General features: G+C 39.5%; 2 protein-coding genes across 6 annotated transcripts in view; both read right to left on the reverse strand.

Annotated features, from left to right (window-relative positions):
• Positions 1-134: 134 nt before the first annotated feature.
• On the reverse strand, positions 135-8933 carry dapp1 (dual adaptor of phosphotyrosine and 3-phosphoinositides). 2 transcript variants are annotated; one of them, XM_026934187.3, is made up of 9 exons: positions 8790-8933; positions 6788-6910; positions 6017-6150; positions 5787-5836; positions 4867-4914; positions 3941-4003; positions 3760-3845; positions 3406-3493; positions 135-3197 (listed from the first exon to the last, which is right to left on the reverse strand). In XM_026934187.3, exons 1-9 carry the CDS (start codon positions 8849-8851, stop codon positions 3174-3176), a joined length of 678 nt encoding a protein of 225 aa, XP_026789988.1. In that variant the 5' UTR covers positions 8852-8933; the 3' UTR covers positions 135-3173. The 2 variants fall into 2 exon arrangements, with proteins under 2 accessions (XP_026789988.1, XP_026789981.1); XM_026934180.3 differs by having other exon boundaries at positions 5787-5917.
• A 1182-nt stretch (positions 8934-10115) lies between these two features.
• Positions 10116-15383, reverse strand: part of atp10d (ATPase phospholipid transporting 10D) — a 31974-nt gene continuing 26706 nt past the window's right edge. Inside the window, exons 19-21 of one of the 4 annotated variants that reach the window (XM_026939085.3) lie at positions 14307-14411; positions 12656-12843; positions 10116-12420 (exon numbers count right to left, since the gene is read on the reverse strand). In XM_026939085.3, the coding sequence (XP_026794886.3) occupies positions 12189-12420; positions 12656-12843; positions 14307-14411 (525 nt within the window). In that variant the 3' untranslated portion in view covers positions 10116-12188. The remainder of the gene's footprint in view (positions 12421-12655; positions 12844-14306; positions 14412-15383) is intronic. The other 3 variants (XM_053232792.1, XM_026939092.3, XM_026939078.3) reach the window with 3 other exon arrangements.

The raw sequence follows: 15383 nt of genomic DNA on the forward strand, positions 1-15383 counted from the left end.
ACAAAATACCTTTAATGTTTTTAAAAAAATGATCTGAAACCAGCATGAGGTCAAATGTAAACATGCTATTTTTTCTTCTCACAAAAACACATACACTTGGATGCACAGCAATCTTTCCTCATTCCTTCATGTTTTACATAAATAAATTACTGCATCAGACATGCTCAATACAAAAGTTGGTGGACAACACAATAATATTAAGAAGGAGCAGGATCATGATTTATAGAACAAAAAACTGCCTCAGTTCTTCTGGCAAAGCTCTTATTGCACAAATTCAACTATTAAATACTGTCTCCTGCATAAAGTAGGAGGAATTAATCTACTTCACAGACTATTCTCTAGAATATTCTATAATGAGTCCTTTTAAAGTGTACAACTTCCTCTTTGTGTAAAAGCAACTACTGGATTTAGCAACAACTGTAGAGACATCTTGAACAGTGTTTGGTGCACCTGCTCCAGTAAATGGCCCCATCTTCCGTCTTCCTACACGAAGAACTTATCTGAACTAGACTCCTATCAAGACATATGGCTGCCCAATACCATACAGTAGCTCCACCACCATGTTTAACACGGCTTTCCAGCAGATATTAGGGGTTAAAAATATCTTCTGGCTTTCTTCAAATGCAACTAAAGAATAAACGTTGAAAGTCACTGTTGGCTGAAACTCCACTGTAGCTTTATGCTGTTAAATGTCCGTCCTGATGTTCATTGTTTGCCAATGCAGTGTACATTCCCTTCTGAAGGTACTTGGAACAGCAAAGCCAATTCTTTTGTTTTTGCTGTACACTAAAGACATTTGGATTTATGATCAAAAGATGAAGTTCAGACAATTGATCAGAGTTTCAGCTTTCATTTCCTGATATTTGCAGTGCTGCTAGAAAGTTTGTGAACCCTTTACAATTTTCTGTATTTTTGCATAAATTTGACCTGAAATGTGATCAGATCTTCATCTAAGTCCTAAAACTAGATAAAGAGAACCCAATTAAACAAATGACATTTTACATTTATTTACTGAGCAAAATTATCCAACATTAAATATCTTTATTGGAAAAAGTATGTGAACCTCTAGGAGTATGAGTTAACTTAAAGGGGTAATTGAAGTCAGGTGTTTCAATCAAGGGGATAGCAATCAGGCATGAGTTTAGCAGGCCCTCCCATGTTTCATGAACATAAACCTGGGTCTTCACTATCAAAATCTGGTCTTCACTACACAGGTTTATTGCGTGTGCCATGCCTCAATCAAAAGACATTCCTATTTCTAAAGAGTTTGGCCTTCACCAATTCACTGCAAGGGAGGTGATATACAAATGGAAGAAATTCAGCACAAATATTAATCTCCCAATGAGTGGTCATCTAGCAAAAATCACTCCAAGGGTGCAGTTAATAATATTACAGGAAGTCACAAAGAACCCCAGGGTAACAGCTAAGGACCTACAGGCCACTTCTGCACTGAGTAATATCAATATTTTGCAATGCCCAAGTCCAGACCTGACCTCAAAGGAAATGTTGTGGAAGGACCTAAAAAGATCAGTCCATGCAAGCAGGCCCACCACCACCACTGAGTTGAAGCAGTTTTATAAGGAGGAATTCCTCCAAAATTCCTCCAACCCGTTGGGCAGGATTGATTACCATTTACTGAAAATGTTTGGTTGAAGTTATTGCTACTCAAAGGGGTCACACTAGTTACTGAAAGCAAAGATTTGCATACTTTTTCTGAAAAAGATAATTAATGTTGGATAATTTTGCTCAATAAATAAATGTAAAAACTATCATGTTTTGTGTCATTTGTTTAATTGGGTTCTCTTCATCTAGTTTTAGGATTTAGATAAAGATCCAACCACATTTCAGGTCATTTATGTAGAAATACAGAAAATAGTAAAGGGTTCACCAACTTTCTAGTGGTACTGTACATCGAGATGTGTTAAACAAATTAGAACATGGCACTTTTGGTGGCAGACACCCCAATTTTTAGATGAGCAAAAGTATTGGAATAGATAGTCTTAAAGTAAATAACATTTATTATTTATTTGTATATTGTGTATCTTGCTTGCAATAACTGCATCAATCTGGTGACCCACTGACATCACCAAACTGTTGCATTCCTCTTTGGTGATGCTTTTCCCAGCTTGTACCACAGCTTCTTTCAGTTGTTCTTTGTTTTGGGTGGTTTCTCCTTTCAGTCTACTGTTCAGGAGGTGAAAAGAATGCTCAACTGGGATAAGGTCTGGTGATTGACCTGGCCAGTCTAAAACCTTCCACTTTTTTCCCCTGATGAAATCCTTTGCTGTGTTGACCACTGTGGCCTTTCCATCACTTTGGTAGCCTGTTGTTTTGAGGTTTTTCTTCACAGATATTCAGAGCTATTAAGGGCATACCTGGGCAACACAAAAACCTGTAATTCACATGTTTCAATATATTTTATCACTTGAAAAATGTTTGGGTTAAAACAAAAGGTGCCATGTTCTAAGTTATTTAACACATCTAGATGTAAATATCAGGAAATGAAAGCTGAAATTCTGATCTATCATCTCATGTTCAACTTTTGATCTCAAACCCAAATATCTTCAGTGTATAGCAAAAACAAAAGAATTAGCCTTGTCATTCCAATATTTTCGGAGGGTACTGTAAATAAAAAAACCTGAATCTTACATTTGTAACACTGATCAAGGTGCTGACTGTCACACTTTTATTCAAGAACTGCTAACCACAGTTTAATGAGGTAGGAGTCATCAGTGTAGCCGTTAGTAAAGTTAAATTAAGTTTAACTTAACAAGTTAAGTTAAATTCCTGTTTCCATCCAGGGTTTTAGTATTTTATCAATACCTTGCAGTGCATTGCACTGATGCAGCAGTGCACTACAGGCACTACATGGTTCCACAGGGGAAAGTGTAATTAGTTGCACCAATAATGACCTCAGTTTGTAAATGCCATTAGACCCATTCTCTTCCTTCCCCTGATCACTGTAATTCTCCATATGTGGGCCGTGTAACAGAAGGTCAGAACTTACTTAGCCATTCGTCAAACCACACAATGATGCCTTGACAACAGATTACAGTGGAGCTACCACAGGAGCTACCGAATTCTGACTAAGTTCATCCTATTATATAATTCCTAACTGCCCTCACAGCTCCCACTCCGAGTAGTTCCTTTTCTTCTTTTCCATATTCTGGCCATCATCTTCCTTTTCTTATCTGTGACTGGAAAAAGGTGGGTGTAATGACTGTTAGGCAATGCAGGAAACAATGGAAAGCTGCTACTAGCACCTACGATTTTCTTAGTTTCACCAAAAACTAATCATTTTCTACTCTAAAACAATCACTGTAACTATAACACATCTCACATCTAATTAATGCCTAACAACTAATTAGTAGTTTTTTTTTTGGTCATTTATAACTCTGGACTTACCAATTTCCAGCGCAGTATCTTTATCCATTCATCAGCCTCCACACCTGATTTTGCACACAAATAATACGTCCTCTCAGGAAACACTAGACTAAAATAGAGAGTGGAAATAATGAGAAAATGTAAGAGATGTATAAAAATAACCACAAAGTGCAACATTATTTATGTAAAGATTTGGGAACTGTAATATGTAGTAAGTGTGGGTGGTATGAAGAGAATGATAGCTAAATGCTGTCCTTTCTGTCTGTGTGGAGGTGTTTCCAGTTGCACTTCCCCATTTTAGAGCTCAACAGACAGAAAATAAACCTCTAACATACACCAACACACATCAAGCAATGCGAGTATCAGTCTTCCTACCAGAAGCAGTTAACCCTCTCCTGGCTGTAATCAAACTGAACAGCAGAGCACGCGGTCAGATCCAGGGTCCGAATAGGTTCTGAAAACTGACCGAGAAAAATAAAGAAAGAAGATAGAAAGGCATTATTTATTTTACACTGCCTACTGATTAAACTAAGTCCAAGATATTTTTTAGACTTACCATTTTGTCTTTGAAGTACTTCAGCTCATTTCTGTTCAGTGTGAACCATCGTTGTTTCCAGTTCTAAAAGAAACACTAATAAGTACTCAGAGCATCTAGGAAAATCAGTGATCTTATTACTATTAACTATTCACCACAGATTTGTTTGCTAGAATTATTCGATCATCATGTGGCAGCAGTGCAATGGATAAAATCATGCAGATACAGTTTAAGAGCTTCGGTTAATGTTCACATCAGAATTAGGAAAAAATATGTTTGCTGTGACTTTGACTGCGTCATCATTGTCGGTGCCAGATGGACTGGTTCGACCTGACAGGAAGGCTACGGTGACTCAAATAACCACACACTCAAATAACCACATCAGAAAAGCATCTCAGAATGCACAACACATTGCACCTTGAGGCAGGTGAGCTACAACAGCAGAAGTCCACATCAGGTTTTACTCCCGTCAGCGAAGGACAGGAATCTGAGGTGACAGTGTGCACAAGATCACCAAAATTGGACAGGTGAAAAATGTCTGCTCTGATAAATCTTGATTTCTGCTGCCACATGCAGATGGTAGGGTCAGAATTTGCCATTTGCAGCATGAATCCATCCTGCCTTGTGTCAACAGTCCGGGTTGGTAATTGTTTGAATGCCACAGCCTATCTACCACTGGGATGTGTTAGAAAGGGAGATTCGTAGCTTGAATATGCAGCTGACAAATCTGCAACAATTATGTGAGGCAATCATATCAACAATGACCACAATATCAAAGTAATTTTCCCAATGGCATGAAGAATTGAGGCTGTTCAGAGAACAAACGCTGGTCCTACCCAGTATTAGTATGGTGATTAGTATAATAATATAGTGGCTGGTGAGTGTAAATAACTATTGTTCCTGCTCAAAAATAAAGACTTTATGTGAAACTTCACATTGATTCATACCTTTATGATGCCTCCTTGTTTCACCAGATATCCCTCTTTTGTGCCAAGCTGCAGGAAGATATACAATTAGTAACAGATAGTCTAATAGAAAAACAGACTTTTGAATCATTTCCTGAACTGAAAGAATGTGTTCTGTGATGTGTGTTCTATTAAAATTAATATGTGGTCTTCAGTGATGTCCAAGATTTATTTTGTAATGAAAATCTAGTCTATTTTCACATATTGATTAACATTACTACAGTACCCACAATGTTGTCTGACTACTTATTGATAGCTGCACCAGGGGGATTTATCCCTCGCTTCATCTCGACCTAATGAGTGATGCAGCAGCACTTTTGCCCTTTAATCTGTCCAGTTTTCTGACCTCCTTATCCATACTCTCTGCTCAAACACACAAGGTTCTGAAGCTTAGACTGTCATGCTAATAAGGCCATTAGAGGCATCATGCTTATCATCTCACTAACTAGCTGAGCTGAGTATCAGCCATAACTAAGCACAAATGTATCCTATAGCGGCATTGAATTCTGGAACTTAGAGTCCAACTTTTTCTCTCTCCACTATTTCTACATCGGATTTCTCATTAATGGTTAGTGAGAAACCTCTGAAACCTCTTATTATACGGCGTTGTAACTGAGTTAGCAATGTTCCCCTGTAATGTCAGCGCAGCACACAACTACTAACCTCTCACAGGAATAATGACAAAACAGCACCAACCAACATATTAGCACCAAAATAGCTATGCACACCACAAATATTTCAACATAAACACTGAATGTTGAATCAAACTGTCATTTTTGTGATGAACAAAACTGACCTTTGGGATATATGAATGCTTAGTGAGATTCTCATCATAAAAACAGAATAAATCAGCCAAACATCATGAATGCTTTAATGGAAAAACTAAGGCACTGCTAATGTACCGATGGCGCACTGAGGACCAAGTCACTTTCACTCCGTCCTGTCTGTATAGCTGTGTGCACACAAACAGACTCATAAATGGATGGCTCCTCCACCTGTCGGGGGTATGGGAACCGCAGCACTATCAGGTTACCTGTGAAACAATAATAACAGGGAGGACATGGAGGTTAGAGAATCAGACAGAGATAAAGGGATTTGTTTGTTTGTTTGTTTGTGTGTTTGTGTGTCAAACCTGTCTCACTGCCCAGTAGCGGCTGATTGGCCATGTGACTGGTGAAATCCTGAAGGGATGAAAACTCGTTGAATCCAAAAGAATACCTCCCGTTCTGCCTCTGCACGTGGAAGTGCTTCACCGAGTCCTTTGCCCTGGTTGAATCAAATCAAGACATTTAGTCCAATAAGGGCTACTTAATGTTACAGATACCTTCCCTATTTCTCCTAGCACAATGTGCAGTACAATGACCAACATTCATGGCACAAAAGTAGGAGCTACACTAACCTGGGAGGTGATGGCCTCAGCTACACACCTGGACTCGAATATATAATACTGATTGTGTATATATGGGCTTATTTTCACTGACCTTGAATGATAATTATTTGAATGGTACTACCATAACTTTAAAAGGGGAACAGAAACAGTTAAAAGGAAACAAAAAAAACAAGTATATGCCAAAAACTAAACTTACAGGAATGCAATGCAAAAAAAATGCTCTTTTGTTCAAAACTGTGGTTTTAATTTACTTAGGTCATTTGCAAAATCTGTGAGTTAATACTGACAAACAAGAACACTAAACACACTGGCCCTGGCAAAGAAAAGCTGATAGAATGCATTCCCTACCAACTGCTTCACCATGTCATTGGCAGTGCCATCCAAAACAGACTGCACAACAAATATCGGCATCGAATGTGAGCAAGCAAGTAACTTGGGTAAATAAATCCACACGTGTGGGTCCTGTGTGAATCAAACATGAGAAACAAGAGAAGAGATGGAGGAGCAACTAACCTGACAGAGAGGGCAAAACATTCGGGTCCCTTGTGGCTGTTTCTGAGCAGAAAACTCCCATCGACCCCATTCGACAAGAGCAGAGCCTCAGCTGCATGTCGAGACAAATCATAATGGTACCAACTAGAGGTGAGAGGAAGAGAGAGAAAGAGAGAGAGAGAGAGAGACAGAGAGAGAGAGAGAGAGAAAGAGAGAGAGAGAAAAAGAGAGAGAGAGATGAGCCAGACAGGTCAGAAATAATATTGTGTGTCGTATTCTCCGAAAATTTGAAAAAAAAAGAGTGCTGTTTTGCTTTTGTTAATGAAAAATGATGGTCAAAAGAGATAACGACTACAAATATAAAATTCTATAGTAGCATCATCTATTGTCAGAAATTAGCATAATGTCTTACTGTCTCAGTGCTTTTTGTCAACCAGACTGCTTGCAAATTTTAAATTACCCTCCCCTCAACACACGTGTATTGATTTTTTTGTGTTTTCACATATATTCAGTAATACATTTGTGCTTTATGTGTAATACATTCATTCATTCAGTTTCAGTAACTGCTTTATCCTGGTCAGGGTGGCCTTAGATCTGGAGTCTATCCCAGGAACACTGGGCATGAGTTGGGAATATACCCTGGAAAGGATACCAGTCCATCACAGGGCATCATGCACACACACATTCACACACTCAAGAGTAGCCAAGGAGGTGGAAACATAAGGTGGTGGAAATTGGTGAACCTGTAAGATGGAAAGAAACCAGAGAACCCAGAGGAAACCCCCACTGACATAGGAAGGACAGGCAAAACCCAAGCTCAGGATTGAACAAGGCGCCCTGGAGCTGTGAGGTGGCAATGTGCCACCATGCCGCCAGATGTTATACACATCTGCATTAAACAACCACATCATACCCAACCAAATTACAAGTAACCGGAACACATGCTAAAATGTATAAATCATGAGACTTCCTTATTAACCACAGGCATACCAATTGTAACTCTTGAGACATGCCTAAGCAGGGAAATACCCCTGCCACAAGAACTGGACCTCTAAACCAAACACTAAAATAATGCAGTGGTAATGTAGCCTAATAGATGCACAGTTTTCTGGCATGACGTAACTCAAATCCCTTATTAAAACCAAAAGTACAAAAATAGAAAAGTGCCTTTCTCTTAGAAATCCTTTAGGCATATTTTATCATTTGTAAGAACTTAAACACAGTGGGTTTCAGCGACTGGCTGGTCAGACGACAGCACATGTTTACAGCTCTATGTTCATTAGAGCATATCCGAAATCTGACACTTGTTTCCTCATACTTTTCACTTTCCAGATGAACTTGTTAATACAGAAATAGCAGCATGAAACTCACAAACCTAACATGTAAATAACCAAAATTAGCCAACCATACCTTGCCTTTTAGATTTTTTCCGCACCCACTCTGTCTTTGGACAGAAGGTCAAATACCCCTGCTTAAAAAAACAATAGAAACCATCACAGAAATTCTAATGGTGTCCACTACAAATACCATTACAAACCATCAGCTAACCATTAAAACCATTACCATTACTGGTCCTTAATGGTGTCCACTAGCCGCCAATAGAAAGCAACAAATTACCAGTAGAGACCCATAGGGACCATTACAGTTTCCATTAAAACCATTACAATTCCCATTATAACCATTAAAACCATTACAATTCCCATTATAACCATTAAAACCATTACAAATTCTGTGAGGGTTTCTGTTGTTATTTCAGCAGGGACTGTAGGACCAACACTCATCAGCTACAGGAAATAAACAGTTACTCTGCTTGGAGCTTTGATGGGCTTGATGTTGCTTGAAAATGCAGTGAAATGAATACAAAAGCTAATAATTTTTTTACAGTAATATAGGGTGGAAATGTCTAATGGTCGGAGTTCAGAAAGTTCAAACCTTGTCACACGGTTTAGAAGAGCGTCTCTGTCTGACAGCCTGACGTTTAAAATGCAGAACTGATTGTTTATTCATAAAATGCACAACTCACCCAACCGACTCCAACTCGTCCATGTCCTCCGGGCCACTGAGTGTGGAGCTGCAGAGGCTCATTGCGGCTTCGGGGGCAGATTTACTGAGAGATGGACACTTCAGCAGAACTTCAGAAAGGAACCTAAACGCGGCAAAGAGGAACTTGAACCTGTCGCATTGACACGCTCACTGAGCAACAGACACGCCCACCTAGCCGCGGCCACGCCCACACCTTCATGCTGGAAGCTTTAAATAAAGCCCATTTACACTATAATAAACTTTAGTTACACAGCTAATTTTTATACGCTAAATTTTCAGACACTTAAACAAAAAATGTGTTTGCAGTTTAACAGAAATAAAGGTAGTCAAAAATAAAAATTGTTAAATAAGCAAACCACAGAAATGCAAAATTGTTAAATGCTAAAGTATTTTATTTTTTTTTTAAGATCAGGGACTGATGGAGCCTAATCAATGTTTATTGACCTTGGACAATATGGCCAAAAGTTTGTGAACACCTGACCATCACACAATGTTGGAAGCACACAATTAGTGAAGTGAAGTGACTTGTGGCCAAGTACGGTGACCGCTTTTTAACCCATCCAAGTGAACACACACACACACACACACACACACACACACCCGGAGCAGTGGGCAGCCTTTTTTTTGCTGCGGCGCCTGGGGAGCAGTTGGGGATTTGGTGCCTTGCTCAAGGGTCTCACCTCAGTCATGGTATTGAGGGTGGAAGAGAGTGCTGGTCATTCACCCCCCCACCTATCTAGGTTCACCTTCAGGTTACAAGTCCGAGCCTCTAAGCATTAGGCCACGACTGCCCCCAATTAACACACAGTTGTACAAGATGTCTCTGTTTGCTGTAGCATTACAATTTTCTTTCACTGGCACTAAGGAGCCCAAACCTGTTCCAGCATGATGATGCCCCTGAAGACGTGATTTGCAAGGTTGGACTGGAAGAACTTGAGTGTCCTGCACAAAGCCCTGACCTCAACCCTAATGAACACCTTTGGGATGAACTGGAATGCTGACTCTGTACCAGGTCTCCTCACCCCCAACAGTCCCTGACTTCACTAATGCTCTTGTGGCTGAATGTGTACAAATCCACACAGCCACGTTCCAAAATGTAGTGGAAAGCCTTCCCAGAAGAGTGGAGATTATTATAACAGCAAAGTGGGACTACATCTGAAATGGGATGTTCAAAAAGCACATATGGGTGTGATGGTCAGGTGTCCACAAATATTTGGCCACATAGTGTATATTAGAAAGCGTCTGGCAGATTGTAATATATTGTAATAATAAATATCAACTTTTTCATGAAATGAAATCGCCTACAGTGACAGGGCTCCAATATAATGTACAATACAAAGAGCAATAACAGTGTTTTTCATAATTTTATTTCTTTTATAAAGAAATCTTTATGGTTGTTCATATTTTTTCCAGCATCAGAAATTCTTTCAAAAGTATACAATACACACAGAACCCGACAAAAACAATCCCAAAACATGTAACATTTTGAATTTTTCAAAATTATTTCACAATTTTTCAACAGGTAATTCAGTCTAAAAAATCACATGGTCAAGCATCACATTTGGTCAAACCACTCATTCTTGATTACTTATTTTAAATAATAATCACAGATCAACACACATCATTCACTGCAAAGAAAACTGTTTTAAAGACATTCATCTCAGTTTCTTACAATCCTTTCAAAATTCAATATCACTGAACTGCACAGGACATTAGCACTGCCTATAGAAAAAAAGTGAACAATTCAGTCAACAGCATGTTTTACACTTACTGCATGATTTGAACAACATGAATGTTAATTGATATTACAATATTGAAACACTGGTACTGCAGAAGGCTGCAATATACAAATGAGCCCTCTAACAAATGATTAAATGATTTATTGTATGCTGTGAACTTCCTGACCCAGATGTTTTATAGGGTGTGTTGATGAATGTTAACATTTATGTAAACATTTAAGTCACAAGGCATATCCCAGTTAAACTATTTCACATTATAGCATTTTGTTCATATTGCGCAGTCACAAGTAAATGATTGTACATACAGTTCTTTAAAAAAAAAAGTACTCAATTGGTATTTATGTCCCCAAACTTAATACTCAGTTAAAACTTTCAAAGCCTCTGAAAGTCCAGTGTTGCTTATGCGGCGTGGTTTGGAGGCCCATCACCCTGCATAGGTTATGCATCTCTCTGTAAGTAGGATGAGGTGTGTCGGGAGTAGAAAAACCTCTGCAGGACAGGAATCTTATTAAACCTTGGTTTAAAATATGCTTGTGTTGAACGACAAACTTCAACAGTTGTTTGTTTGGCCTTTGGTAAGAATCTCTCTGAAATGTGTAACATTTGCTTCAACAAGGAGCACTAAAAAACGTTGGCTTGTACTGTTTGTGTTTCTGTACTAACTCATTGTACTCTTGTACAATTGAACTCTTGTCTGCCAGGATTTTAGCTAAGTATTATTAGACCTTCATGTACTAGAATATGATTTTGATGGAAACTAAAACACTTCTAAGGGCTTCTACCAAATGCTGCAAATGTAAATGTAAACATCATTCCTAACAAAGTTGTCAGTTCCTGTTTGTGTTGCTAAAGAACAGGCCACTACATAGGCATATCTTCCACCGTTGGTGATATCAGATTGGAACCACTTTATCTGGGTCACTTTGCATGTAGGCCAAAACACTGGTTTCTCTGTAGTTTCTTTTAGATCAGGGATAGACAATGTTATCCAGCTAGGGCCAGTGTGGCAGCAAGTCTTCTCTACAGCCAAGCAGGAGCAAATCTGATGCAACTCATTTTCTCCTCTTAAAAGCACTGTCTTCTGAAACTCATTCGGAGTCACAGTTCTTACAGCAGCTTCTCTGACAAGTGCCCTGTTTGTTCAGCATTTTAGTATTTAGTGACTTTTATTATAGCATAGTGACCTAAAACCAAGCACCAACCTTGTCCAACAAAACCATGTCCAACCTTGAAAGTATGAACATTTTCACAATATACTCCTATTTTAAAAGTATATTGAAGCATATGGAGCATTACTGTTCTGTGAAGAAGGCCTCCTCCCCCTTTTTTTTCAAATCACACTTATGTCTGTTTCAGATATTCTGATATTATTCCGACTTTTTTATTCTGTGTGAAAAAACAATGTGGGTTGAGTGCTTTCTCGAGGCATTCCACAACAGAGAATGTACATACGGATATGTAAAATAGGTATGGCTAATGGGTGTAGTCTTGATAAGAAAAGACGAGAATGTGGAGGGATGTCAGTGACAGTAAACACATTAGTCAGAGCAAAGCCAGTTTGGAGATTTGTCTGGTTTTGCTTGTCTCAAAAGTACAATGTGGACAATTTCTCAGTATTAAGGCAGCTTTTGAATCATTAATCAGGAGGGTACAGGGCCCATCTCTGAACTGCAGTTTGCAAAGTGGGGCATGTCAGCATTCACATTGAGAGTCTGAGGGATGGGCCTGGAGTTCAATTTTTGTTTGGCAGGTTTGTCTTCTTTCCAGTGATGGCTATTGCTCCAATACTGCCCTGTGAAGGACTTGTCCAGTTTCTGAGCCTTCACCAAGTCAGACGGACAGAGGGAGTTAGAGAATGCACGACATAGCACCCTGCAAGAGAAAAACACACATGCACGCACGCGTACACACATCCACCCACCCACCCACCCATCCACACACACACACACACACACACACACACACACACACACACACACACACACACACACAGAGTGAGAAAGAGATATAGAGAGAAAGTGAATGTGAGAACTCATTATAAAACTGAGTAAGCACAGTTAAGCAGGTAGGTGTGTGTATGTGTGTGTGTGTGTGTGTGTGTGTGTACCTGGGCAGCAGTGCTAGGACAGTAGTGAGTCCACACACACAGTAATACAGTGGCTCAGACATCAGCTTAGTCTCAATGCCAAATGGGTTTGTGGGAGAGTTACACGTCACACATGTGACACTGAACACTAGGACAAACACATAGTAGAAGATGCCACTGCCTAGTAACACCGCTGCATGGAGCCATGTCTGCAGATCACACAACAAACCAGTGTTAACAGTAGGCATATACAATAGATAAATAAGTAAATCTAGACCAAACCTAATACACCTACAGAAATTCTCAGACGAACAGAATTTAGAAATAAAAGCCTCTCTCTACTACATTTATTAACAAACCCAAAGTAAATAAACAGTTAACCAGCATTACAGATGCCCTACTTTCATATCTGTGCAGAAAATTATTAGCTAGTAATAGGAAGAACGCATATAGATTATACACTCATCGAACATTTATTAGGAATACCTGTACACCTACTAATTCATGCAAATATCTAATCAGCCAATCATGGGGCAGCAGTGTAATGCATAAAATAATGCAGATATGGGCCAGCAGCTTCAGGTATAGTTCACAACAACCATCAAAATGGGGAACAAATGTGATCTCAGTGATTTTGATCATTCCATGATTGCTGGTGCCAGACAGGCTGGTTTGAGTATTTCTATAACTGCTGATCTCCTGGGATTTTCACACACAACAATCTCTAGAGTTTACTTAGAATGGTGCAATAAAGAAAACGCATCCAGTGAGTGACAGTTCTGCAGATGGAAATGCCTTGTTAATGAGAGAGCTCAACAGAGAATGGCCAGATTGGTTTGAGCTAATAGAAAGGCTACAGTAACTCAGATAACCTCTCTGTACAATTCTGTTGAGCAGAAAATTATCTCAGAATGCTCAACACGTTGAATGCAGAAAACCAAGTTGGGTTCCACTTCTGTCAGCCAAGAACAGAAAGCTCAGGCTGGTCTGATAAATCTTGATTTCTGCTGAGGCACACAGATGGTAGGATCTGAATTTGGCACCAACAGCATGAATCCATGGACCCAACCTGCCTTGTGTCACCTGGCTGGTGGAGGTGGTGTAATGGTGTGAGGAATGTTTTCTTGGCACACTTTGGGCCCGTTAATACCAATCAATCACCACTTGAATGCCACAGCCTATTTGAGTATTGTTACTGACCGTCTGTATCCCTTCATGACCACAATTTACCCATCTTCTAATGGCTACTTCCAGCATGATAATGCACCATGTCACAAAGCAAAAGCTGTCTCAAACTGGTTTCAAGAACATGACAATGAGGTCAATGTTCCTCAGTGGCCTTCCCAGTCACCGAATCTGAATCCAATAGAACACCTTTGGGATGTGGTAGAACCAGAGATTCGCAGCACGAAAGTGCACCTGACAAATCTGCAGGAATTGTGTGATGCAGTCATGTCAACATGGACCAGAAACTCAAAGGAATGTTTCAAACATTTTGTGGAATCCATGCCATGAAGAATTGAGGTTGCTTTGAATGCAAAGGGAGGCCCTACCCAGTACCAGTATAGTGTTCCTAATAACATGTTCAGTGAGTGCAGACTTGCTATTAAAAATAATCTAATCCATTAAAGAATGATTTTGACTGATTCTACAATGTTTTTGAGTGACTCACCAGTGTGTGGCTCTCTATGACCTGGTGAAGAAGGATGATGAATAGAGCTGAACCATTGATGGGAGAACCAAAAGAGAATAGATCAATGTCTGAACCTGCAAAAGTCTGATAAAGACACACAATACATAAACAAATAAGAACATTAAAATCATGTGTCATGACAAATACCTGGCAATGAATTGATGAGAAAACATGGTCACTAACTAATAGCACTTTTCCACCGGACAGTGCAACACAACTTGCCTCGTCCTGCATTTTGTTGCTATTGCCACCTACATACAATCTGAGCTGTATTTAACTGCCCCTGCTGAATTTGGTTATACCCTTTGCTCAGGTATGCGAGTCATGCCGGGACATGAGTGGGGCTCATCGATACAGTGCAGAACACTGATTGGTGACACAATTGTCACAGAATCTTCCTCATTAATGTTTCTGACTGGAATCACTTCTCTATGACACAAAAAGCATCAGAAGTGTAATGACTTTTTGGCAAAGTTTCCTTTACTGTTTTAAGAGGTAACATCATAGTTTTAGGATGTGCTCATGTGTCCTTATGCACAGCACATAATTTGAGGTTCAGCCACAAACATTAATTCACTCTGTGGCATGTCTCTCTCACATTTTAACATCAAATAATATATGCTTCTTTTTCTTGTTTGTGAGATTTTTATTTTTGGAATAGTATTTTACTAAGTCAAAGTAAAACTGGAACTTGCACAATGCCAAATTAAAGAGAAAATCTGGTGGAGGAGGAATATTACATAATATTACAAAATACATTGTGGACAGCTGACCATCACAACCATATGTGGGTCTTCCCCAAACTTGCCACAAAGTTGGAAGCACATAATTGTATAGGATGTCTTTGCATGCTGTAGCATTATAATTTCCCCTCACTGTAAATAAGGGGCCCAAACCTGTTCCAGCATTGACAATGCCCCTGTGCACAAAGCGAGGTCCATGAAGACGTGGTTTGCCAAGGCCGGAGTGGGCGGTGAAGAGTGAAGAACTTGAATGGGCTGCACAGAAACCTGACCTCAACCCCACTGAACACCTTGGCTTGAACTGGAATGCTGA

Source organism: Pangasianodon hypophthalmus, chromosome 3, assembly GCF_027358585.1.
Source record: "Pangasianodon hypophthalmus isolate fPanHyp1 chromosome 3, fPanHyp1.pri, whole genome shotgun sequence".
In the NCBI taxonomy this organism is placed as follows: domain Eukaryota; kingdom Metazoa; phylum Chordata; class Actinopteri; order Siluriformes; family Pangasiidae; genus Pangasianodon; species Pangasianodon hypophthalmus.

Excerpts from the sequence above, each read along its gene's own strand:
- dapp1 (XM_026934180.3), bottom strand. The coding sequence starts at position 8,851 with ATGAGCCTCTGCAGCTCCACACTCAGTGGCCCGGAGGACATGGACGAG. Across the intron at positions 6,911-8,789 it reads GACGAGTTGGAGTCGGTTGG|TTGGTACCATTATGATTTGT; the intron begins GTGAGTTGTGCA and ends TCTCACCTCTAG. Across the intron at positions 4,004-4,866 it reads AACAAGGAGGCATCATAAAG|AACTGGAAACAACGATGGTT; the intron begins GTATGAATCAAT and ends TGTTTCTTTTAG.